The sequence below is a fragment of the Sinocyclocheilus anshuiensis genome, unplaced genomic scaffold, assembly GCF_001515605.1.
Source record: "Sinocyclocheilus anshuiensis isolate Anshui unplaced genomic scaffold, SAMN03320099.WGS_v1.1 scaffold1019, whole genome shotgun sequence".
In the NCBI taxonomy this organism is placed as follows: Eukaryota; Metazoa; Chordata; class Actinopteri; order Cypriniformes; family Cyprinidae; genus Sinocyclocheilus; species Sinocyclocheilus anshuiensis.
This window is the reverse complement of record NW_015546058.1, coordinates 116175-143178: the sequence shown is the minus strand read 5'-3', so window position 1 is coordinate 143178 and position 27004 is coordinate 116175. Positions and strand designations below refer to the sequence as shown.

At 36.8% G+C, this 27004-nt stretch overlaps 3 protein-coding genes across 5 annotated transcripts in view; 2 read left to right on the top strand and 1 right to left on the bottom strand.

Moving 5' to 3' along the window:
• zbed4 (zinc finger, BED-type containing 4) overlaps positions 1-6773 on the top strand; it is an 8816-nt gene extending 2043 nt beyond the window's left edge. The window contains exon 2 of the mRNA XM_016500609.1: positions 2186-6773. Coding sequence (XP_016356095.1) covers positions 2347-6111 — 3765 coding nt within the window. The 5' untranslated portion in view covers positions 2186-2346 and the 3' untranslated portion in view covers positions 6112-6773. The remainder of the gene's footprint in view (positions 1-2185) is intronic.
• A 763-nt stretch (positions 6774-7536) lies between these two features.
• alg12 (ALG12 alpha-1,6-mannosyltransferase) lies at positions 7537-13860 on the bottom strand. Its single transcript, XM_016500608.1, has 9 exons — positions 13667-13860; positions 13217-13349; positions 12947-13120; positions 12513-12707; positions 12239-12342; positions 11227-11450; positions 8274-8443; positions 8122-8197; positions 7537-8036 (listed from the first exon to the last, which is right to left on the bottom strand). Exons 1-9 carry the CDS (start codon positions 13826-13828, stop codon positions 7799-7801), a joined length of 1476 nt encoding a protein of 491 aa, XP_016356094.1. The 5' UTR covers positions 13829-13860; the 3' UTR covers positions 7537-7798.
• A 2711-nt stretch (positions 13861-16571) lies between these two features.
• The window catches only part of creld2 (cysteine-rich with EGF-like domains 2), an 11353-nt gene continuing 920 nt past the window's right edge, over positions 16572-27004 (top strand). Inside the window, exons 1-10 of one of the 3 annotated variants that reach the window (XM_016500606.1) lie at positions 16572-16910; positions 17363-17445; positions 17608-17718; positions 18184-18275; positions 19056-19232; positions 20302-20400; positions 22651-22734; positions 23291-23386; positions 23993-24076; positions 24300-24383. In XM_016500606.1, the coding sequence (XP_016356092.1) occupies positions 16782-16910; positions 17363-17445; positions 17608-17718; positions 18184-18275; positions 19056-19232; positions 20302-20400; positions 22651-22734; positions 23291-23386; positions 23993-24076; positions 24300-24383 (1039 nt within the window). In that variant the 5' untranslated portion in view covers positions 16572-16781. Of the gene's footprint in view, positions 16911-17362; positions 17446-17607; positions 17719-18183; positions 18276-19055; positions 19233-20301; positions 20401-22650; positions 22735-23290; positions 23387-23992; positions 24077-24299; positions 24396-27004 lie in introns of all 3 variants that reach the window. The other 2 variants (XM_016500605.1, XM_016500607.1) reach the window with 2 other exon arrangements.

The window sequence follows — 27004 nt, the reverse complement described above, 5'->3', positions numbered from 1 at the left end:
GAGGTGACAATGGCACATACAAAGTTTGGTGTCAATATGTCAAATATTTGCAGAGATACAGCCTCAGATGCAGTTTGGCTATATGCCTAAAATTTGTAGTGGCACTGTACAAAAACGGTTTCGTTTATCGACACGAAATCCATAACTCTTTGTCAGCACAGTCTGAAGATCATCTGACTCGATTTTGGTGAAATTTGGACCAACAAGTGGCGAGGAGTTAAAAAAAGTAGGTTTTCAATATAAATCAAAATGGCGGACAGGAAGTTCAGTTTACTCTGGCATATTTGATATCTATGTTGTAGGCATAAGCAATAGGCTAATGCAATCAAAAGTTATTAGCATTTTTATGAATGTAATTATTAATGGTTAATGAATGGTTTATTACTCTTGACCAATAGGTGGCGCTGTTACCAAATTGATGTGATGGGGTCAGTGTGAGGTGACAATGGCACATACAAAGTTTGGTGCAAATGTCAAAGTTTCGCAGCGATACAGCCTCAGATGCATTTTGGCATCTTTCCAGCAAATTCGTTGATGTGCTAAACGATAACCGTTTCGTATATCGACACAAAATCCATAACTTTTTGCCAGCCTGGTCTGAAGATGATCCGAGTCAAATTTGGTGAAAATTGGACTAACGGTCTAGGAGGAGTTCGAAAAAGTATGTTTTCAACATGAATCAAAATGGCGGACAGGAAGTTCAGCCAATTATGGCAAAATTGGTATCGATGTTCTCAGCATGACTAAATTGCTTTATAACTTTTGACCACAAGGTGGCGCTGCGCCCAAACTTTTTGAGTACCATCAGGGCATGGTGCCGAAGATGCATACCGATTTTCATAATAACAAAGTCTAAGCGTTCCTAAAATATAGCATTTTTTGACAAAATTCAAAATGGCTGATGCCCAAAATGGCAGACATGGAAAAATTTGGTATGGTTTGACTCGGCATGCTCCACCGAATCTAAAGAGACCAGTTTTGTTATTTTTAGCCAAACTATTCATAAGTTATAAGCAAAAATATGCATTTTTTTATATCTCCTGACCACTAGGGCGCACTGTGCCGAAACACTGCAGGTAGTCTCAGGTCATGCTTGTTATAACACACACCAAGTTTGGTCTCAATACGCCAAACCGTTGCGGAGATATAGCCTCACATCCATTTTTACGTGCTTTTTGTAGAATTCCTTCGTGCATTATTCGAGAACAGTTGGACAAATCAACTTGAATTCCATAACTTTTTGCCAGCATGGACTGAAGATGATCTGGGCCAATTTGGGTGAAAATCAGACAAACCGTCTAGGACGAGTTCGAAAAAGTAGGTTTTACGAACAATTAAAAATAGCGAATAAACTAAACCTTGCAATTTTTTAATTTTGGTGTTCATTCGACTCGGCATGAATGAAGGATTCAGAGGAAAAAAATAATTTTCCTTTTGTGACTTATGGTTCACAAGTTATTAGCATAAAGAAATTTAAAATTTGGACAAGTGGTGGCGCTAGAGAGTTGGAGTTAGAGACTCCAAACTTGCTGTGGTTAATGTTGAGACTGTCCTCTATCAGTGTGCCAAATTTCACAACTTTCCCGCAAGCGGTTCTATGGGCTGCCATAGACTTGCGGCAGAAGAAGAAGCAGAATAATAACGCCAACAAATACAATAGGTGCCATCGCACCTTCGGTGCTTGGCCCCTAATAATATCATTTTTCAGTATCTAACCAGTGAAATATCCAGCGATTTGTTGCCAACAAAAAGTTGTTCTTGTTTACATTTTGGATAGTCTTCCATGGTATCCTGAACACCTTTTTGGTGACCGTTTGAAGGTGGTTAGTATAAAAGCAAGGCTTAGCAGAGAGTTAGTTTTACAAACCATAAATACACAAAACTACTTTTCAAGACAGATATCTCTGAAAATAATGATAACTTGCAGTTCAGGTCAGTTAGTGATTTCATTCATTTAAATAGTCAGACTGATTCAGACAGATAAACTACAATAATAATTTTATTACTAATAACAATAATGAGTTTAAAATAATGTCTTATAAAAAGTGGCTCTGAGTTATACGTGTCAGTGTGTATATAACATTTTTAATCACACATCCAGTTGCAATGAACTTTGATTCCTTTAAACTGTTAATTGTATTTTTAATTATCTTAATGTTCTTCTATCTCCCATCTAATTTTTCAGGTTCTACAAATGAACATATCTGTTGCATCTGGACTCAGATATAACATGTTAAAGTAAACATCTGGATGGAAGAAAGAGCCACACCCATGACACTTGAACACTTAAAAAGCTGCTTTGAATAGAGAAGGTTTTCTTTCCCTGCAGAAATTCTTTATGCGATAATGGATGGAGAAGACGGCCTCTCACAGAAGACTGAGGATATTAGCCACAAGCATAATGTCTCCAAAGATAACAAGAGAATAGAGGCCAAAGGAACCTGTTTAAAAATAGAAGGGAAAGATGGTTATGTGTTTAAATCATACAGAATTACTCCTCAAGAGGTATTGGAAGCAGAACCCCACACTTGTCCCTCTGAGACACTGGCAAAAGATTCCTCTTTGGTGTCTTTGTCATTTGAAGGCACAGAGGAAGATAGATCTTCTGAGGTCGATGGGCTTTCAAAAGAGGATTCAACAGCAGAAAGTTGTGAAAAGCATGACTCTCAAACATCTCCAACTATTTCAAATAAGAGCCAGAACATTGAAATAAATAATTCAGAAATTGAAACAAGTGTATGTATCAAAGCAGAACCAAATGTAATGGGTGAAATCGCTCAGGATGATGAAAAGTTATCATTTGATGGGGCCTTCGGCCCCTTTGCCACCAGAGGTTATGATGATGATTATGGTAGCTTGTTCAGTGGGTACTCAAGTACTCTGTATGATGTTGCAATGGATGCTGTCACACAAAGCCTTCTATCATCCGTAAGAAGTCCCCTTAACCCTAGAAAAAAATCCCCTGCTTGGAACCATTTTTTCATATCACCACGTGATAGTACCAAAGCAATCTGTATGTACTGTATGAAAGAGTTCAGCCGGGGTAAAAATGAGAAAGATCTCAGTACTAGTTGTTTAATGAGGCATGTGCGAAGGGCTCACCCCACTGTTCTTCTGCAAGACAGTGACTCTGTAAATAATTTGTCCAGTAATTCATCTTTAATACCTCCCAATATATCACCAAACAATGGAGACTTGTCTGTATGCATCAAGCCCCCTACAGACAGCCATACTCCACTGTCCTCCATTCTAGCTGAGGCCACAGACATAGTGTCCAAAGACTCTTTACAAAAGGTCAAACCAAAAACAGAAAAAAGCATCAAGAGTGACTCTAGTGTGGTTCCATCCCCACATTCCTTAAACAACCATAATGATGATGCCACGGACTTGGGGAGTGAATGCCCTGGATCAGCCCCTAAGAGCTCAAGTTCCCGGCGGCGCTCAGCAGTGTGGAAACACTTTTATTTATCCCCTGCTGACAGCTCGAAAGCAGTGTGTATTCACTGCATGAATGAATTCAGTCGTGGCAAAAATGGGAAAGACTTGGGGACGAGCTGCCTTATTCGCCACATGTGGCGGGCCCATCGAGACATAGTCATTGAAGAAAATGGACAGGGCTCAAGCATTCCTCCACCTTACACCACTCCACCAACATTGCTCTCGCACACACAAGACTCCACAGAGGTCAAAAAGGAATTCCTCTGTACCTCACATCGCTCTGATGCCATATCAGACGAAGTGCCCAATGATGACAGTGAGCACATGACTCTTGAGGATGATGCAAATGATTCTACATATAAATCTGGACAAGAGTCCTCACTTGATGCATCTTTTAGACTGAAAGGGGAAAATATACCTCTGTCATCCTCGCCAGAGGAACACGGTGAGGGGCACAGCATATCCCAAGATCAGAGCTCAGTTTTTCAACAAAACAAAAAAATAATGAAACGGGTGAAATCAGAAGTATGGCATCATTTCATTGTCTCTCCTGTTGACCAACTCAAAGCTTTGTGTCGGTATTGTCCCTGTGTTATAAGCCGTGGTAAACGAGGGGACTTTGGCACAAGCTGTTTAATGAGACATTTGATGCGACGGCATCCTGATGTTCTCAAAACCCAAAAAAGCACAAATGACAAAGTTTCATCCCCTCAGTCTCCCCTTTGTACTCCTGTTGCAGAGGACAACATGACAATAAATGCAACGGACAGCCGTGCTGCTGAGAACAAACACCACACCCTGCCTGTTTTCAGCAAAAAGACTTCAAAGCTATGGAATCACTTTTCTATTTCCTCTGTGGACCCAACAAAGGTGGTCTGTTTGCACTGTAGCCGCACAATTAGCAGAGGCAAAAAGACAACCAATTTAGGCACTAGTTGCTTATTTAGGCACATGCAGAGATTTCATGGGCATGTGCTTGAAAATAATAGTAATATCTCAAGTGATGTGTCATCTGCTGAAATTCAAGTTAAGCAGGAGCTCATGGACATTTCTACTTATGAGGAGAATGCAGAGAAGTTCAATGAATGCCACCCAGCTGCCAAAAAAATCACCAAACTCATTGCTGAAATGCTTGCACTGGATCTTCAGCCATCAAATGTAGTGGAAAATGTTGGCCTGAACCGACTACTGGAATACCTCCAGCCACAGTATTCTCTACCTTCCTCATCCTACTTTACCAGCACTGCAATCCCAGAAATGTATGGAAGCGTGAAAGAAGTAGTTCTGACCCACCTCGAGGAGGCTGAAGGTGGAATCATTCATTTCACGACAAGTGTTTGGGTGAGCAGCCAAACTCAAGAGTACTTGATTCTTACAGCCCATTGGGTAACATTTGAGTCTCAAGTTCTGCCTCAGGGGCAAGATTTCCACTGCTCAGCCCTCCTTGGTGTTTCTTCAATTGACTGTGACTACAATGTGCTGAACATACAGAAGCAGCTTGAATACCTTTGGGACACCTGGATTGGTTCCTCAGGCCTTAAAATTGGATTTACTGTAACAGATAATCAAACTATTGGAAGCATACTAGAGAGCAGTGATCACACCACCATACAGTGTTTTGTTCATAGCATAGACCTCATTGTTAACGAAGCCATAAAAAGTCAGAGGATGGTTCAGAACTTGCTTAGTATTGCTCGGAAAATCTGTGAGAGAGTGCATCGTTCTGCTAAAGCAAAGGAGAAGTTGGCAGAGCTGCAAAAAACTTATCAGTTACCTGAAAACCAGCTGGTTCAGGATGTTCCCTCTAAGTGGAAAACATCATATTTTATGCTTGAGCGATTAGTAGAGCAAAAGAAAGCCATTGATGAGATGTCAATAGAGTGCAATTTCAGGGAACTGATAAGCTGTGACCAGTGGGAAGTCATGCAGTCAGTCTGCAATGCCCTCAAGCCTTTCGAGGTAGCCTGCAGGGAGATGAGCAATCGCACAGCAACACTAGGTCAGGTCATTCCACTCATTCACATACTCAACCGAAAAATAGATATGCTTTTTGATGAGACCATGGGTATTGACAATATGCTCAAGTCTTTAAAGGAAGCAATGGTGACTAAAATGTCACCTACACTTCATGACCCCAGGTACATATGGGCAACCATGTTGGACCCGAGGTATAAGACCTCCCTTTTTACTGAGGAAGAAGCAGAGCAGTGTAAGCATGACCTCATACAAGAGCTTGAGGTGTCTGCATCTAACTCTGTGGAGACTAAACCACCACTGTCAAACGGATGCAGTGAAATACCAACTTCATCAAACAGCTTGGCCTCAAACAAAGAAAACCTCTGGGCTCTTATGGATGACATTAGACAGAAAATCAAGCAGGAGGATAGACCAAAATCATTGGAGCTTGCAGTGCTGGAGTATTTGGAGGAAGACATTCTTGACCAGAGTTGTGATCCTCTGGATTATTGGAACCTAAAGAAGTTACTATGGCCTGAACTTGCCAAAGTAGCTGTACGCTATGTGGGTTGTCCACCCAGTATTGTACCAGCAGACACACTTTTTAGCACATCAAGTGTCAACTGTGCCCTGAATCAGTCCCGGCCATTGCTAGAAAATCTTGAAGGACTTCTTTTTTTAAAGGTCAACCTTCCTTTGATATATTTTCAGTACTGATGATTGCGTATTTATATTTGCAAGGCTGTTTCTTAGATTCTCATGAACCTCAACCTAGGACCACTCAAGTAACTTTTCTGAGAAGGCCTAACTAAACAATTCATTTTACTGAGGTTCATATTCTTCAATACACAGCATTTGGATGATATTTAATTGAATAAAAGATTGCTTGAGTACTACTGTTAAGTACACTTGATAACTGGAGTCTTATTTCTGGTGAAAAGTGTTTTCAGGGAGGGAGGGTTAGCTAGCTATAGGGGTAGTTATTGTTTGTTGCTGTACTTTCCTTTTATAAATTTTATTTTATCTTTGTCTTCTCTCTCCTTGTGCCTTATACAAACTACTTCAGGTCAACATGCTGTAAATATTAACTGATGTGCAAAGCAAGTCATAGTCTTCTGATTTAAATGATTTTATAAAATTGATACTACATGCTGAATACTGTTTTTATATAAATACATGACCCAAAATAAATGCTGTGACTGAGAGCTGTTTTAAATGTATTTTATTTAATTCTGTGATTTTTGTGGTTCGTGGTACTGTTAGAATTAGGATTATTTTTATTTTTGCTGATGATTATTTTGTTTGTATCTGTCAAAATGTACGTAATGCTGTACTTTCAGGTTAAACACTTTTTTTTTTAATTTGTCAAGCACAAATCGTTTTTTTTTTTTTCCTTAAATTATGGGACATTAAGGAAATGTACTGTACATTTTATAAATTTCCAAAATATAATTTGACAGAAATAATTGAGACTGGAACAATTAGTTGTTTTATTTCATTTTATGTGGTAATTTGTAAATAAAATTTTACACTTTGAAACCACGTTGCTTTTAAATTTCCTGTTTCAGATCTTGGTCTTGTTAATGTTTTTAATTATTGTCCCCTTATGCATTCTATATTTTCCAAATCTGGATTATTTTGCTAAATCTATATCTAATTCTAATCCAAACTGAGAAAATGTGGGGAAAGAGGTATAGGTATTAATAGGGCTAGTTGTATACAGAGGACATAGCTATACAAAGACTATAGTTGCCATAGGACTAGTGGTATTTGATGTTTTGCTGAACCTTAGTATACTGATTGCAATTCTGAAAAAAGGATGTGATGGATAGGCCATCTGTCCTGGGTGTTCCTCTTCCTTCAGCCAGAGATGTTTAGATGACTACATAGCACAATCTTTTTGGAAAAATGGTTGGATTTAGTTTTTTATATGTACGATTAAAGGGATGGTATAATCTCACCCATATGTCATTCCACAACTGTAAGACTTTCATTTTTCTGTGGAACAACATAATTTTTGTCCATTCAATGGAAGTCAACGCTCAACAAAACGGTTTGGTTACCAGCTTAAAAATATCTTTTGTATTCTGCAAAAGAAAGTCATACAGGTTTGGAACGACAAACGATGACTTTAAATGCCATTAAAGTCTGAAACCACAGTTATCACTCATGCAAAGCATACTGGGAGGCATAGTAATAGCATGTTTACATTGCTTACAAAAGGAAGCAGCGAGCAAATTACCATGCTATTCAAACACCTTAACTCAGGACGTCTCCCCTGTCAGTAAAACAGACCATCAAAAGAATTCAGAGAACCACTTCTGTAAGCATTTATTTGTCCTTGTCTTTGCATATGGAATATTTTATTCAATTATTATTGTAACAATTTCAGTTCAGGCTTTCACTATCTGGGTTCATTATTTGAGTGTCTTTCTAGCAGCACAAGCTTGTTGTTTAGCTTGATTTTGATAGGTGGAAATTGGAACATCTCAAATACGAGGTTTTGGTATCCTGAGAAGAAGACCAAAGGTTTGTGAGAGTCTTTGAGCAGAGATATTTTAGTTGCATTTGCTTCCATTAACAGGTGTGAATATGTTTTTATAACTGCATCTTCAAGAGTCAAATTCTCCTTCTTGTCATATCTAGGAAATTAAAGAAAAACATTCAGACAAATCACCAATATTGCACATGTATAGCATTGTCTTTGATAATTGATTGGTCACACACCTCCAGTTACTATTTAGCTCCAGAAAACGTGAGACTCCCGTCTGTGCAGCAAGTACGTCGATGTGTAATGACACATCTGTGTGAGAAGTATGCAACTTAATCAGATTGCTTTCATTTTTCAATAATAATTCAAAACTAAACAAGCAATATACCTGCTGTTGCTGGAATTATTCTATGTAGCTCCTGCATTGCTTTCCCTCCTGGGTAGTTGTGATGGGAAACATAAAGAGAAATACTTGTGTATACTCCATTTAGCATCAAATGTCCAACCATAGCTATGGAGCCAATTTTATACATCCATGACTTGTGGTAATTCTTCAAACTGTAACAAAAAAGAAGAGAAAAGTAAAACTATCTAAAAATATCTGTTAACATGAAATATTGTAGGGATGAAAAATTAACAAAGACACTGTTTTCCTGTTAAAACCACCTGTTCCATACCAAAACGGTACCAATTTTGCAAATTTTAACACATTTAGTACAGCTTTAATCTGCTGATTGGTCTGTTTGAATGTATTAGATTTGATTTTTAGCCACATGGACAAGGAAAGAAGAAAAAAAAAAAAGAATTGCACCAATGGGTCGCTGTGAACACAGCTGTTTTTGACAAAGTAAAAACGGTGTTGTTTGATTAAACAATTTTAACTAAAGTATGTTACAGACATTTCATGAAGACCCTAAAGAATCAAAAAACTTGCGGAAAATGGGCATTCTATCTCCCCTTTAAACTAAATTTTGTAGTCAACTAGTCTAAAAAATATAAAACCCTTTGGGTAAAACATATATGAACAACTCATTTGCAAGATTTTGTATTATTTTGATAGACCAATCTGATACTAAAGTGCATTAAAATTATCTATAGGATTGCAGGACCAATTAGAGCAAAATGAATAGCCGTATCTATAAAATCAAGTAAAGTTAGCCAGCATAACTAGGGGTTGTGTTAACTAAAACTGCCCATCATTTACTGAAATTCAGAAGCACTGACAAATAATACAGTACATCCACACAAAACAAGGTTCATGTATTTCAGAAATTAGGGTCATGTATTTCAGATTCTTTTACTTAAAAACATTTGACCTTGTAATGTTTAATCAAAATATAATAAAAGGGCTTTTCAGAGAAAACGTATGCAGGAATTCTCCACCTGCAAACTTCATTTTCCTCCACTTTTGAGTTCAATGGGCACATTTAAAATCAATCTGACCAATCTTAACCAATCAACAACCGATGCATAGAATTCCCCATCCAAAAGTTTTTCTTTTTTCAATAATCTGTTATACTCGGATGTACATCACAATATAAAAACAAAAGCTCTGTCTCTACATCCATTTTATTGTAACTTCAATTCAATATTTTTTTAATTAAGTTTAATAATGTTTTATTCTAGTTTAATAATGTTCTATTTGAAAACTAGTTAAAATATGAAGATAGAATAATAAAAAGTAAATAATCCATTAAAACAGCATTAATCATTAAAACAGCATGCAGCCTTCAAATATTTTTCAATTAAGTAAAAATTGCTTTAAAAAGGTCAAGTGAAAAGTTAGTAATAAAATTAAGAACAAAGAAACTCATACAGAACAAGTGGCAAGTCTATCAGTCTGCATTTACACTCCAAGATCTATTTTGACATCAGATTTTTTTGTCCCATTTGTTGCCATGGTATAACTAACATAGTGAAAACACAGTGTAATAAGAGATTTGTTGAGCGGTGTAAGCTGTATCATTGATTATAACGAGAGTTTCGGCAAAAATGCAGAAATCATGTTACTGATAGACTTGCGCTGCTCCTGTGATTATAAAGAGAATTATCTTTGATTGTTTCTATATATAAAATGATCACAGTATAGTTAACAGATGGTTTTCACGCGACTAACAGGAACTGTGTGTAGTTGAACATTTAGTCACTGGCTCGATTCACTAATGCATAAAAGCAGTAAACCACTTTGTGACAAAGAACGACTGTATATGACAACAATCACAGGTCATGATGGTCATGAAACACCATCTCAGATTACGTTTCTAGAGGTTTATAAAGTTTACAAAGTTTGTTGTTGCAAATTGTTTCTGAAACTGCAGTCTGACGGAAAGATTTCAAATTACATATTTGATCTGTGTATGTATGTGGATTAACTATAGTAAATTAATACATGGAACATACAGGAAAGAGAATTAAGTGCAAAATGTATAATCCTGCACTAAAGTTCAGTTGTTGTTCATGACCCCTTCAATCTTTTTTGCTAATCAAAAAATAAACTAAATGTCTAGTGTTCTTATATTTTAAGCTAACAGGACATATTGTGTCAAGTATGAGGCTTTCTATGCAGGATTTGATTTGTGATAAAGATATTTAAAAATCACAGGTATTTTGTAGGGATGTAACGATATCAAAATCTCACGATACAATATTTATTGCGATATTTAAAAAAAAAAAAGGGAAAAAAAAGAAAAAAAAAATTTTGTACATTTTAAAGTTAAATTATTCTATCTAATGCACTTTGAGAGTTCAAAATTAAGAGCTCCGTTTTGTTTGACAAATACTGTGCCAAAGCATAATGGCCCAAAACACAACTTTAAAGGCCTTTTATGTTAAAATAAGAAGTTTAAATATATTTTTAAAACTACACTTTTTGCCCGGAAGACCTACGTTTCATATCGCCATGTGACCACGATAATATCGAGACAGTGTTGCTATCGCGATATCACAATATTGATAATATCGTTACATCCCTAATATTTTGTCCTTAGTGTTGTCTTATTAGGCTTGCTGCTAAAGGACATAAGGGACTGTTGTAACCTTCTTTTTACATTTATTCCCTTTTGCTCTCATGTCACTTTGGCCAAGTAGGCTATAAAATGCTAACAACTAAGGTTTTGTTTTAGCAAACTCTCATTCAGTCTGGCCCTATTCAGGTTCACCCATAGTTTTTAATTTCCCATCAAAAGACTCAAATGGATAAAATAAAATCTTATCATACATTTTTCTCATTCACTATTCTGTTTCACTCTGAAATACACCAAATTATGGAAGTAAAATGGGTTTCATGCAAGAAAATTCAATACAGCTACCAAATCATTACTATCAAAATATGTTCAACTTACATAAATGAACAGCCGCAGGCAGCAATCATGTTGAACACAGGGAAGGTGTAGATGATGAAACGGAGCTCCTTGTGGGGCAGAAAGGAGTACAGCAGAATGAAGCCTACAGTTACGATGAGCGGTTTTCTTGTTCGTCTATCCAACAGGCCGAGAGGAATAAATAGTATTGTGCTGCCAAGAGCTCGAGGGAGAGCAGAGTAGAAGTACCACAGAAAAGGGGAAGTTTGAGTCACAAAAGTAGTCAAGGAAAGATACAAAATTTTGACAGGAGACAGAATCATGCTGTATTTTTATGATAATAGTAATGCATTACCATTGTTTTTAAAGGTTTAGTTGGCCCAAAGTTAAAAAAATTCTGTCATCATTTACTCAATCTCATTTTGCTTACAATCTGTAGTTCTCTTTTTCTTCTTTGGAACATAACAGTTTACTGGTCACATTTACTCATGTGATCATTGTTTTAAGCATCAAAAAGAATGCAGAAACAGAATACAAGTTTTTCTTCCACATTCAGCTGTAAAAGCCTTAGCTATTACCTTGAGAGCCACTGAGCCCGAAACACTGAGTAATAGTTTACAATGCACACAACAAAACCGTTTATTGCAAGAAAGTTGCTCAAGACAAGAAAACGGCATTTGTGTTTATATGCACTGTTAGCAGTTTTATTAACTAGCATGTACAGGCGATAAGCAGCTTTCTCCACCCTTTCCATTATTTGTTATCCCCCACAAATGCACTCTCCTCACAAACCTGTTAGTCCTATGGACTAGTAAAGTATGGACTGTTAGTCCTTTTGACTACTTTTGCAATATTTTTTGTGTCATTTTTAAATCTTGAAATCTCCGGTGCTCATTCATTGTAATTGGAAAAGAGCAACCAGTTCCTCCTTTTGTGCTCCACAGAAGTCATAAGGGCTTGGATTGTCATGAGAGACAATGACAGAACATTTTATTTTGACTAAACTATTTCCTTTAAACTACAAGCATTTTAAAATAATTTTGCAAAAGGATATTCCCCAGTTGGAGCTTTTATTCAAGACAGTGTTGTACCATAGTACCTGACCCTCAGGCCAGAGCAGCTTATTCCAGAAAACTGTGTCAACCATGACAGTGAGACCTACAAAAGACAGCAAACACACTTCAGTCTGTGAAGGTCTTTGTCCGTGCATGACGAGAAGCAAAACATATGAACAAATGGAAAAGTCTAAATTTAGCTTTAGACAATTACAGTATATGCTAACAAAATACTAAGAAAATACAGAAAACAAGCACTTGTGCATCACTGACCCAAAGATAAAAGACCAGCAGGTACGGCATGGTAAAGCAACTGTAGAAAATTGAGTTTCCTGCTCAGGAGTGACAGCAACAACATCAGGCCAAAGAGGAGACACAATTCAGAGCGAAACACAATAATGGCCAAAGCGGAGAGCCAAATGAAGGCACTGTGTCTCTGGCCCAACCAAGATGTGAATGCCAGCAAAACTATTCAATAAAACACAATTTGGAAAAACTCAAATTTAAGTTAGACAAAATAATGTATTACTACAACAAGATGCCATTACACACTGACATTTTTATGAATATGATTCATAAAGCAAGTCAGCAAGTCAAGTTGCTTTAGCTTTGTTTTCTAAGCCAAAATAACAAAACGTCTAATAGAAAACTTTAAATATTGCTCCAAAATACTTTGTATAATACTTTGTACTTTATATAGTCTGTACCTAAAGGCAAAGCAAACACATTTGGGAGGGTTCTGGTACTGTAAAACATCAAATGGAACTGTGTGATGCAGATAAAGCAAAACAGACTGGCCACCATTGACCCAAACTGTCTCCGGACCTCTCTTTGCATCTGCCATAGTGACTGAATCACACATAGTCCAAGAACTCCTCTCACTGTGGAACAAAGAATAACATAAAGCAGATGAAACTGAAACAAATAAAAGGAGATTAATGTAGGCCTAAAGCTACAGGTTGTGATCTCAGACATACCGAGGATCTGAGTGTAAAACTTTGGTGTTTGAAAGAGGGCAAGCACACAAGTCATTGCTGCACTGAGTGCTGATATGAACAGGGGTCCGAGAAACGTACGTGGAACCACACCAGGAAACTCATGATGGTCATACTGGAGAAACAGTAATAACAAGGAGTTAAGTCTTCATGTAGGTCTAGTTGTTTCAATGCTATACAACACTAAGCACCAGCACTACAACAGAGTGCTGCAGCAGTTAATAATTCACCACGGGACTCTCTTCCGGGTTTTGACGTCACAGCTGCAGCTCTTAGCAAATCTAATCTGATCTCTAGCTTAGGTTTAACGCACTAAAACACAGGATTAACAAAGAGAACACATTATAATTTAAATAGTTAAATGCGTTGTTTTAAGGTTAAACATGATTTTTAAAAAATAGTAATAATCGTTTTTGAGATTTTAGCACTTACCTTTTCAAAATCAAATCTGTGATACAGAACATCGTGAATTGCTTGTAAATTAAAACTTTCCTCAACTTTGGTGTAAGGACAGATAAACAAATGTATAAATACAATACAGATGATAACAATTAAGAGAGTACGCTCATTTACAGCTTCCTTTCGAGCCATCATTGCTCGCTATACTAGTTGTACTTCTTCTTCTTCTTCTTTTGTGTTTAATGGCGGTTGGCAAACCAGCTTAAGGTGCATTTCCGCCACCTACTGGGATGGAGTGTGAGGCCTCGATGAATGAACATTTTATATACTACTAATATTAAAAAATAAAAAAAAATAAAAAATAACTAAATTCTTCTAATCAAATCTGTATCTCTCAGATATTTTAGAAGAAAATCATAAACCCTTAGATGTTTCTGTGCATTCTGAAATATATTCATAACTGAAATGTCATTGATTTCCATATCTCTTAGTTTTTCAACAAGTTGCTTTCTTTGTCTATTATATGCCTCACAATGTAAGAGCACATGTTCAACTGTTTCTGTTATTCCACAGTAACTGCAGCTATCTGACTCACTTTTTCCTATTATATGCAATGAATAATTAAGGTTAGAGTGTCCTATACGGATCCTGGTTATTACTAGTTGTACTGCCACAGCGCGTGCGCAAAAGTTCAAGCTAAAGAAATAAATGGGTAGAATGGAAATTGACAGAACGCAAAGTTATGACATGGGCGGTGCTTGGCTCCACGAAAGTTTTCTGTGACTTGTGGTGTTTTTTGTTGTTGTTTTTTTACTTCACTTTTGTATTCAATTCAAAGTTTTGTTTTTCAACGGCTCTGGGTTTCACTTCTGTCTATAAATTGTTTCAGCTACTTTTTCGAAAAATTCATTTTCCATACACACGAATCATCTCAAGACACTCAGATACGGTGATGTGTGATTCTGTTCATATGCCTTGCCTGTCCACCTTATTTTGCAACGCAGAAGTACGCTATTTTCTGTGAATGTGCGAAACGTATTAGACGCCACACACAAAGTGTGTTTATGATTATGAAAATAAATTAAAGTAACATGATAACAACATACCAGTTTGCAGTATAAAGCTGCATAACGGACTGTTTGTGTACACCAGAAGCCTGGCACATTAAATTTAAAAGTGTCCCGGCCGCTGCTGTTGCGATAAAAAAAAAAAAAAAGGTGTACAGTATGCGCACAAAATGCAGCCAACTAGTGTTTCAACTCGCGGATGAAAGCTGTAATACTAATGTTGTCCAACAGAGGAAGCCACCGGATAAGAAAACTTTCAACATCTAATCTTTTCTCCATCTGAATGATTCAACATGCAGTAAATAACATGAATAAACATGTAGTAGACACACAAATTCATTTTTATGTGTTTTTTTAGCATGTATAGCATGTGTTTCTGTAACTGTTTCATTGAAAATTGTTGCCTTTGCAAAATATTTTACATTTGACGAAATAGCCTACATGGCAATTGTTTGACCGTTTGTATGAGCCATTGGTGGCTTGGACCTCAATGGCCGTTGCTTGCAGCTATTTAAAAAAATATTTTTTTTTCTTTTTAATGCACAGTTTTTCAATTTGGCTAGACTATTGGCTTGGCTTTCTGATGGCATTAACAAGCACATCCTCTATTTTGATTGTTTTCAAGCCTTATTAGGTTTGAAATGACCCAAATTGTTTGTGGACACAGGTTTAGCTATTCCAGTAATGGAATAGCTGTGAACAACAAATCTGAATACTTGCAAATTTGATACAGCAGTTTGTGTAGTGCCAAAACTGTTGCTACAAACCGATTGAGGTACAGAAAATCTACAGTGGGGTCGAACTGAGCTCAGTCTTACCTGGCTAGCCACTAAATATTTTCATTGTTCAGGTCTTAGATGCATGAACTTTTTTCCCCTTCATATCTACCACAATATTTTAATAATGCCCAAATAAGGAATGAGAACACATACTTACTACCCACAGACTCCCTTTGATGCATAGTTTTGTGCATCCTCTGGCATATGCACTCCTCAATTCTTTATTCCTTATTTTATATAATTTATGCTACCCTGTGTTTCTTAATGGACAGGCAAGTCAAGTCAAATCACCTTTATTCATATAGCACTTTATAAATACAGACTGCTTCAAAGCAGCTTTACAGTGGCAAACAAGAAAAAAAGTGCAAACAAAATTCAGTTTTGCTGTAAAGCAGCTCTAAAAAGACAATAGTAAATAGTCGTTATTCAGTTGAAATCAGTTCAGTGTTGACAAGTGTCAGCTTTGCTCATGTTTTACATGGATATCATTAAAGTTAAAGTTGATGTCATCTGATGATTCCCTAGCAGTTAAAAAAGTGAAAACCTGTCAAAAATCAGAATCAGACCTGGAAAATAAATAAATATAAAAACAAATAAATAAATAAATAGTGCACAGTATTAATTTATAGTTTTCTGGTATGGCAGCATCACTTGTGCTCATCATACTTCCAGATCAATGCAACATTTCTCATCTGATCTTCACTATATTTGTATTCATTATTGTTATTTCTGTTTGTAGCTTTCACACGGTTTAATACATAGTGCTAACTATTTCATATCATATAAATTAAAGAAAATAATTAAAATCATTTACAGCGTAAAAAGCACGCAGTTCTTAACATGTTGATTATTAATCACTCAGGTTTTAATTTTCCGGTGCTTATGAAAAGACAGATCGTCTGCAACTTAATGGCATATATTCATAATTCAGCCTATTTTGGACACACAAATACTAATCTCGGATAGTTCGGACAGCATGCGAATTGTGACGTAGGCTTACAAATATCTTTTTTGACTGTCCTGTGCGTGGCGGCATTTCATTGGCTCACACGTTGATGGCCAGGAGAACTCTCCAATTACATAAAGACACAATGTTACTGATGGGCTGACGCGGAAATCCGAATGTCTAGCTGGTGAGAAGGCGGCATGGAAATTTCTGAAAATGACAATCTACATATCTTTATAATAAACGTGTCATAATTTCAGACACTAGATGTTGATTCAGGGCATCTTAACTGGGTGAAGACAACCTAGAAAAACAGTGTTTTCTTATTGGACAACCTTTGAGCTAGACAAGAAAGCATGTTACACTCATATAGTATTTTTCGCTTGAGTTGTATTATTTTGTTTCTACCACTTGGATCTGTGTATACAAAGGACTTTAACGCATTATGCTCAACATGCAGACAATTAGTCGACAATTTTGACAAGGTATGTCTGTATGTTTCTATTTATCTTTCTATTTATCTATCGATCTATCTTGAAGAAAATAGCATTTTTAAAGCAATTCATAAATAAATAAAGTTTCTTAGTTATAAAATGGTAAAACGATACATTTTCCGTTCAAAACTGGGCAAACATTGTCTGAATATTGTCATACCTTAGTACAACGTGTCCATATGTGACACATGCAAACTAGAGGGAAACTGATTTCATACATAAACTACATATAATATTGAAACCAGTTATTTATGCACAAATGGTTCAGAAAACTGTTAGTTCTTAGAAAGTCTCTAGCATCACTTGTTTACAAATGTTACGTTGATATCATATTGCAAAGTACATTTAGACATGTATGTTTAAATGTGATGTACTGTAACTGTCTGAATACTTATTAGGGTCACTTTAGATATGTTGAGTGTTAATATATTAATTTTTGCCAGGGTCTGGAAAAAACAGCGAAGCAAAATTTTGGTGGTGGAAACACAGAATGGGAAGAGCGAAAACTCTCCAAATATGAATTGAGGTGAGAAGTAAGAAAATGTTATAAATTGACATAAAACATCTTAAAGCAATATTTACTTGCATGCACTAATGAAATAATGAAATGCACTCTTGTAGTTAATTATCTTGACCCAGACTATCAGGATAGACTGGTTACAATTCACAAATGTGTGTTTTTTTTTAGTGAGATTAGGTTGACGGAAATACTGGAGGGCTTGTGTGACAGCAGCAGTTTTGAGTGCAACCACATGTTGGAAGAAAATGAGGAACACTTTGAGACGTGGTGGTTCAAGAGGTCAGGAACTCAAATGGAGAATTTAAACCATAATACCTGAAGACTTCATTCTCAAGGCTGAGGTATACTTCATTTTTCTGCGTGCCGTCATGTCTTGTGCACTGTTGAATAGGCAAGCCTTTCTGAGCATACTTCATTTGACCATGCATGAGCTGTTTTTTACTGCATCTGTTGTGTCCCGTATAAGTATACCGCTCTGAAAGACAAAGCAGCAGCATCCATATACTAGGGTAGGGTGAGCAGCTGTCCTGTATTTTATGTGACAATCCCAAAATTGGGAGATTTGTGCATAAGGACTGTCTGTGTGGACTCTGTTGATGACACAATTTACACCTTGCACACTGTGCGATACAATACGGCACGCAGACAATGTATGTATACTTTGGGCTTCAGTCGCATTGTTGAAAGTATCTATTTAATCGGATTAATAAAAAGAAATCTAACTTTTTTGCATTTTTGTTGCAGGAAAACGAAACACCCTGATCTGTTCAAGTGGTTTTGTATAGAGACCATCAAAGTGTGCTGCCCAAAAGGCTTATTTGGTCCTGACTGCAACAGTAAGTGTACTAAGTGTTGAATTAACACATTTTTAATAAGTATACAAATGCTTAGCCAAAGCATTGCAATTCCACAGTCCTTTGTAGATATTTAACATGTGTTTTTGCATTACTGTGACAGTAACAAACTACAGTGTTGAAGAGAGACAAAACAATTACTTTCAAATCTCTGTTCCATTAAACTTGATTCACGTAGCTAGCTATAAGCTGCAGAGCCCTTAAGGGGATGTGCTGATGGAAATCATTGAGATGAAGGAAACTATATTGCAGTGCTTTTGCAACCAAAATTGATTGGGGTAATGCAATACTTTTACTAGCAAAAACAAAAGTTTTTTTTTTTTAAACAAATGCAAAGTTTCTTGGGGGAATGCAAGCATTATGTGAGGGAACACAAATGGATTGAAAAAGAATTTTTCCTCTTTTGTTGCATCACCCTGTCCCCTTGTAATATGTTGACTAATTTCACATTGACTACCACAGATTTTCAAACCGATATGTAAATGAAGCTTACCACTGAAAATCAGCTTTAAAAAAATTGGTTGATGGAACACCATCCTTATAATGTCTTCTGTTGCACCCCTTTATGGCAATACTGTGAATCCAATGCATACAGTATATGCTTTGTACAAGGTGTTGTGATATGATTTTAGAACACATGGATTTAAGTTTGTATAGCTAGAAGCATTTCCATTCATGTACGCACATTGTTGCAGACTTTAAGGCCCCATTTTGAGATTATGAAAACTTGTAAAATTGTCTCTTGTTTTGCATTATTTCAAGCTTGCATTGGAGGAGCTGACAAACCATGCCATGGTAATGGCAAATGTGATGGAGATGGAACAAGGGCTGGAAATGGGAAGTGCAGTTGTGATAAGGGATATGAAGGGGAGTTTTGTCTGGACTGCAGTGATGGTTATTTTAGTGCACTGAGGAATGATACATTCTCCTTGTGCAAAGGTACACACCAAATAAGCTTGATGAGCATCATATGTTTCATAGTTATAACTAGGGGTGTGCAGTGGAGCCAATATCTGTATTTGTAGCAGTCTCAAAATTATTTGTATCTGTATTCTGATAAAACCAGAAATAGGTGGGACTTAACTGGAAGTTCATAAAATTACATTAGAAGTCTGTTTTAAATGTAATTTTGTCTCTTTTATTGTTTTAATTGGACAGACATGCCTTGTATTAAAGAAAAAAAAATGTTGTTAAGCAAAGGAAAAGATAATAATAATAATAATTATTATTATTATTATTATTATTACTTTACATATTTATTTTTCTAGAAGAACTTTGTGTACAGAGCTATGTCTGGACAATCGTCCACAACCTCAAATAAGAGGACTTTTTATGAAATAGTAAATTAGAGAACAGTATTCAGTGGTTTACTATACATAATACAAATCTGAACAAATAAAGAATACATAAATTATGGACCAGCTCTAAGAGAAATTGAGACAGAACGTAGATCACATCGATTTTCAAGATTCAGTATCTTAGTTCATATTACTTAAGTTCTGATTTCTGAAAGACACCAACACTGCTATTTGATTTGCAATTGTGCTGTTCCTTTTATTCAAAGAGTTTACACCCATTCACTTTACACACTCTTTCCGTAGTGATTTTAGAAGTTTATGTATAATATTGTAGTATCCCTGGCTCTCCCGTTATCCAGCAGGCACAACTCGTGACTGTGTATGACAAATATATATATTTTAATTATTTGGTAGAATTCATTATTATTTTCTTATGCTATTGTCCGTGCCTTTCCAAATGAGGTATTCACTTTGAGTACACCCCCTAGTTATAATATTTGTAAAACTAAAATATATATATTTATCCATATATGGTGGGGTCTAGAAGTCTAAGACCACATTGAAAATATAGATTTCAAAATCTGAAATTTGGAAAAAGGTTTTAGAATTTTGAAAAATCTAAAAAATAAAAAGTTATTTTTAAAATGTAAGATTTTGAGATTATATATCATTTTTGACATTTTATTTACTTTTTGTTTTTGTTTTTTGAGAGTGTCATGAGTCTTGTGTTGGCTGCACTGGAGGAACCAATCAGGATTGTAAAGAATTTAGGAATGGCTGGGAGAAAGACCAAGAAGGAGCATGCATTGGTAAGAAAAAATAATAATTTTAATGCCTGGAAAACACATGGAAAAGCTTTAAAATTCATGGAGTCCTTTAATATAGTTAAGTAATTTACATGGGGAATGCATTTTAATAGTTCTGTTCTAAAATATTTAATGGTCTAGATATGGATGTTTATGTAAGGGATAGTTTGCAGTCATCCTTTCATTATTCTGACCAGTTTGTTTATGTTCGATACTCCTATACTATGTTTATCTAATAGGTATTGTGTTTTTCTTATTGGAGACATTTTTACAATAATTCATACACAATTATATTATGACACAATCTGTTAATTCAAAGTATTGTTTTCTGACATACCAATGCAAAAGCACCTCCGAACTCTCTGGTTGAAGGAATAGGAAAATAAATAAATAAATGATTTGCCTTTGTTCCAGCTGCAGGTTTCAGCCAGGAGCCAACTTTCACTTTTTTATTATTTTTTTTTGCCCCATTAATCTCCGAATATCTCCTGGTGGTGAGCCATTTCCTTGCCACCTCTGCAACTCCCATCTTACCTCCCCATCCAGACATTCCTTCTTTCCAAGTCTGATGCAGTACAATGACATAACCACTTTCAACCCTTATGTGTCAAACTCCGCTCCTGGACGGCCAATGTCCTGCAGAGTTTAGCTCCTGCAGTTTAACTCTGCAGGACAGTGGCCCTCCAGGAGCTGAGTTTGATACCACCGTTTTATAACTTTTTCTTATCGATGCCAGAAACTTACTTTATCTGCTTCTTCTTTTGTTTCCTTTAAAACGTATTCAAGGCTGATCCAGCTATCTCAATGTCTTTCAGTAGATTCTGTGTTGATATTCCCATGAATCCTTTACACCCAACCTCCACAAGGGGGACTCCGTAAATGGTAGTCCTCCATCCACTTTCCCTGCACTAGACAGCAAGATCAGTGTATTTTAACTTCATCTCATGGCTGTTTTCATATACTTCAAGGATCTCTAGCATCTTATGCAGAACCTGATCATGTCTCCATCTATACTATTCCTGCGCCAAGGTAGTCTTGCAGCCAGCCAACATGTGCTGTGAATTTGACCTTGGAGCCTCGCAGGGGGGACAGTTATCCTCTGTCCCGTACCACCAGAATTGGTGGTTAATCGGATTTCTTGGACTTAGTAGGTTGTAGCAGATGGATCTAACATCCTTGCTGTTGCTGGTTTACTGCTCTAATCAGATCTTCTTCTTCTGTCCTACTTCTATCACCACCATTGCTTTCCTCTGCCTCCTAGAGGTTGCTGACCACTATTTAGGGGCTATTTCTAGTCCAAGACATGCGGTTCCTGCCTGGGTTCTTCTAAAAATCTGTTGGTGCTTCAATCACAAAGCTTTGGCCTTTGTTGGCCTTGCACCTGCATTAACCTGACACATCTTTTGCAGCCACATCAGGCGATGATACAGTCTAAATTAGTAACACCATACTTTGAATATTCTATGACAAAAAATTTTATCCAAGAGTGTATTCCAGAAAGCTGGGTTTGCCTACCATCACGTATATCTAAAACTCGCTGCTGATTAACCCAAAACATGCTTGCTCAAGGCATGCCAGTTCCAAAACTGCAACTGCAAGTAAGTTGTCAACCCAAAGTCTTAACTAACTTAAGTTTTTTTTTTTTTTTTCTTTTTGCAACAGGACGTGTGTGTGTTTGTTTTTACGATATACAGGTGCATCTCAATAAATTAGAATGCCGTGGAAAAGTTAATTTATTTCAGTAATTCAACTCAAAGCCGAATTGAGGCAGTAATTAAAGCAAAAGGAGCCCCTACCAAGTATTGAGTACATGTACAGTAAATGAACATACTTTCCAGAAGGCCAACAATTCACTAAAAATGTTTTTTTTATTGGTCTTATGAAGTATTCTAATTTGTTGAGATAGTGAATTGGTGGGTTTTTGTTAAATGTGAGCCAAAATCATCACAATTAAAAGTAAACTACTAGTAAACTACTAGTAAACTTAAACTACTTCAGTCTGTGTGCATTGAATTTATTTAATACACGAGTTTCACAATTTGAGTTGAATTACTGAAATAAATTAACTTTTCCACGACATTCTAATTTATTGAGATGCACCTGTATATGATTTGTGTTGTGAGCTTTAGTGACAATTCAAGTACTTTGTACATTACCTTACTAGCTTTATACATTTTTGCTTATTTTGATATGTATTTCTAAGGCCCATACATTTGTCTTTACCTGTATTGGTCCTGTGTTTTTCCATTACAGACATCAATGAATGCACCAAAGATCCAGCTCCATGCAAAGATAACCAATACTGCCTAAACACGGAAGGATCTTTCTCCTGTAAAGGTCTGTTTAAATACAGTGTTAAGGTTAATTTTATTTTGGCAACCCATATGATATGATCAACATCTTATTTCATGATATGAGAAATTATTTCACAACAATGCATTTCGATATAGCTATTTTTATTTTACTTTTGTTTTTAAAAATATTACATACTGCTCTTGACTGAATCAGTTTTGAATCTTTAGAAAGAATCAGTTCATATTTGATTCATTCAGTGAAGACTATGCAGTGTTTTGGTTAAACACATGCTGTCTGAGAGAGGCACCTTCGGGTGTATGATGGTGCGTGAGTACCGCATTGAGTTCCTTTTCACTCCCTATTGCATTTAAAAATGATTAAACATCTTGCACATCCCGAATTCGCAATTGCATGCTGTCTGAGACAGCAAAATCTCTAAAGATGGATACTTTATACAGTCATTACGGTATATACGGTCATACACAAATAAGTACCGAGTAATATTAATTTCCAACATTTGCTTACTGTAGGTTTAGGGTTATGGTTAGTAACTGTCAATTATGCATAAATAAAATGTTACTTTTATTTTATATCCCAGAATGTGATATCAGATGCTCTGGTTGCAAAGGACCTGGTGCAAGTAACTGCCTCACCTGTGCTGATGGCTTTAAGGATGAAGAAAGCACCTGCACAGGTATCACTTTTCTTTAGGGAAGAGCTTGAATGGCAATGACTAGAGTTTTTGCTCTTTCCTGTGCTTGTAGATATGTGAGCAACTGAGGCAGTGTATATACCAGGAACACTGGGATTGTGTGGATGAAGGAAGCCATATGTGATGGTGTACTGCTGGTTTTAGAGCACATTCATAGTAAATTATCACTTTTGTTGTAAATAGAGCCTTAAACTGTTTTTACACAGCTGATCCAGAAATTAGATATAATAAATAAGTTAAATAAACATTGCTATATTTTGTAATAGTATACACACAAACACTTACTGTATATCTTAATCATAATACACTACTATAAAATATAGCCATGCTTATTTTACTGTTATTTATTTTATTCCTAACTCGCATAACGTGGATCCACATTTAAAAGGTTTTTTTTTCTTGCAACAGGACATGCACGCGTGTATAAGATATGTGTATAAGATTTTTGCATTTTTGAACTTAAGTGACAATTCAAGTACTTTATAAATTAACTATGTAACTTTATACATTTTTGCCTATTTTTATATGTATTTCTAAGGCCCATACATTTGTCTTTACCTATATTGGTCCTGTGTTTTTCCATTACAGACATCAATGAATGCACCGAAGATCCAGCTCTGTGCAAAGATAACCAATACTGCCTAAATACAGATGGTTCTTTCTCCTGTAAAGGTTTGTTTAAATACGGTGTTAACAAAAACATTTGTTTTATTTTGTTAACCCTTTATTTAAGGTGTTGTAACGGTGTAATTCCACAAATAAGTAATGAGTAATATTAATTTCCAACATGTGCTTAGTGTAGGTTTAGGGTTAGCTTAGGGTTAGTAACTGTAAATTATTACATGTCAAACAAGGACACTTTAAAATAAAATGTTACCGTTATTTTATATCCCAGAATGCGATACCAGATGCTCTGGTTGCAAAGGACCTGGTGCCAATAACTGCCTCACCTGTGCTGATGGCTATACGGATGAAGAAGGCACCTGCACAGGTATCACTTTTCAACAGGGAATAGCTTGAATGGCAATGACTGGATTTGTTGGTCTTTCGTGTGCTTGTGGATATGTGAGCAACTGGAGGCAGTGTATACACCAGGAAGACCAAGAGTGTGTTAAGACTGAAGTAATTTTTATGTTATGGTGTACTACTGGTTTTAGAGCACATTCATAGTAAATGAAAATACACTGTATTTACACAGCTCATCCAGAAATAAAAATTCAGTAACACTTTAGAATAGGGAACACTATTCACTAGTAACTAGTTGCTTTTTAGCAACTGGTTACTAGCATAATGGCTGTTTATTAGTATTTATAAACAGGGGAGTTCCCCTGCTTATAAAGCACACATTATTCTGCCTTTATCTGCAGGACCATATTCTAGATCCCTTAACCCTACCTACCTTAACATAACTACCACAAACTAATACCTTATTTACTATCAAAGGTGGACAGTAGTGACGTATTTTTACTCTGCTGTAAAAGTACTTTTCAAGTGTCTGTAAGTTATAAGTGTTTTTATATAGAAAACTTTTACTTCAGAACATTCCAAAGCATAATATTGTACTTTTTTACTGCACTACGTTTCATATTAAATATCATTTAATACGTAATTACATTAGAAATCTAGTACTAGTACCAGATGCCTGAACCACCTCGACTAGCTCCTTTCAACTTGGAGAAGCAGCAGCTCTACTCCGAGTCTCTCCCGGATGTCCAAGCTTTACACCCTTTCTCTCGGGGTCATCCCAGACACCCTATGGAGAAAACTCATTTCAGCTGCTGGTACCCATAATCTTGTCCTTTCTGTCATTACCCAGAGCTTATGATCATAGGTGAGGTTTGGAATGTTGATTGACTGGTAAATTAAGAGCTTCACCTTCAGGCTTAGCTCTCTCTTCACCATAAGCGTGAATTACTGCTGCCACTGCATCAATCCTCCTGTCAATGTCATGCTCCAATCTACCTTCACTCGTGAACAAGAGCCCAGTATACTTGAACTCCTTTACTTGGGGAAGCAACTCACTCCCTACCCGAAGTGGCCAATCCACCCTTTTCCTGTGCAGAACCATGGCCTCAGATTTAGAGGTGCTCATTTCCACTAGTTCACACTCAACAGCAAACTGCCCAAGTAAATGCTGAAGGCTCAATGAAGCCATCAGGATGACATCATCCACAAAAATCCACATTGTTATTCCTCCAGCTGAGGTTTAACAATCAGCCAGAATCTCTTTTTTCAGCACTCTGACATAGGCTTTCCCTGGCAGACTGAGAAGTGGGATCCCTCTATAATTGGAGCTAGAGGTCGACCGATAGTGGATTTTTACCAATAGGTATAATTAAGTTGGACCACACTGGCCGATAACTGATTAATCAACTGATAATTAATTTCCAAGACAATGGCATCGAGTCGGGGATTGGTCAATATTCCCACCCCCGTTTCCTCACCCTGAGTGACACCAGAGAAGGAGAGAGTCCAACCCCTTTCCAGGAATTTGGTTCCAGAGCTGTGCATAGAAGTTTGTTAGGCCAATTATATCTAGCTGGTAGCCTAACCTCCCACACTAACATCAGCTCCTTTCCCAGGTCACATTCCATGTACCAAAAGCTAGTTTCTGCAGCCAAAAGCTAGTCCTCCCTGCCCGCACCAATCTAACCAATGAGATGGACCCATGTTATTTTTCGTAACTGCCCACCAGGCGCTCACCTGCGAGCTCCTCTCCCAGGCTGGGGCAGGGTCTCATTGTTCTTTTTAATCAAATCTGAAAGTGAATGTGTTCCATAATCTGAATTGTTACAGAAAATTCTGTAATCATTTACTTAGCCTTATGTTGTTCCAAACCCATCTAGTTTTGTTCTGCAGAACACAAATTATAATAATTTAAAGTGCCCCATTATACCCCAATATTACCTTTCACGTAGTGTGTTATATAACTGTTTGTGAATGCAAAAGGTCTGCAGCATTTCAAAGATCAATGCTTATGTATTAAAGATGGGGCAGTATCCACTTTATTTGGACCATCTTGGTCTTATGCTTCAAAACTTCTAAGTATGATTAATTATGTATGCTATATATAGGGCTGCACGATAAATTGCATGCGATATTTAACGCGCATCTTATCAGTAAAGCCGGTTCTGTAATCAGCGGTAAATCTCCATCACCTGCGGGCTTTCACATTGAGCAGCATTAACTACACAGAGCCGTTGTTCACTGACAAGCTGCGCAAAAAATCGCGCGAATATGAACGTGGTTTTGCGCAGCTCGTCAGTTTAATTTTGGTTAACTATTCCTTGAACATTGGGTTCAGGGGCGTAGATTACGTGGGGGACATGTCCCCCCCCACTTTTAATATGACGTAAATTCGTCCCCCGCACTTTTTCGGGCAAGTGTGTTCGCATAGAGGTTTTCAAGAGCCGGTGTGAATAAATATAGATTTAAATTCAAAGAGACAGGATAGTCTGTGCATGATCTGATGTTTTATTCGGACCCAGAATAAGGCGAGATGAACATCGCCGAGCGCTAAACACTCTGTGCAGTGTATGTTTCATTCATACTCTAAGCCGGAGGGCGCTCTCGCGCAGAAAGTCGTACGAGGAAATGGAC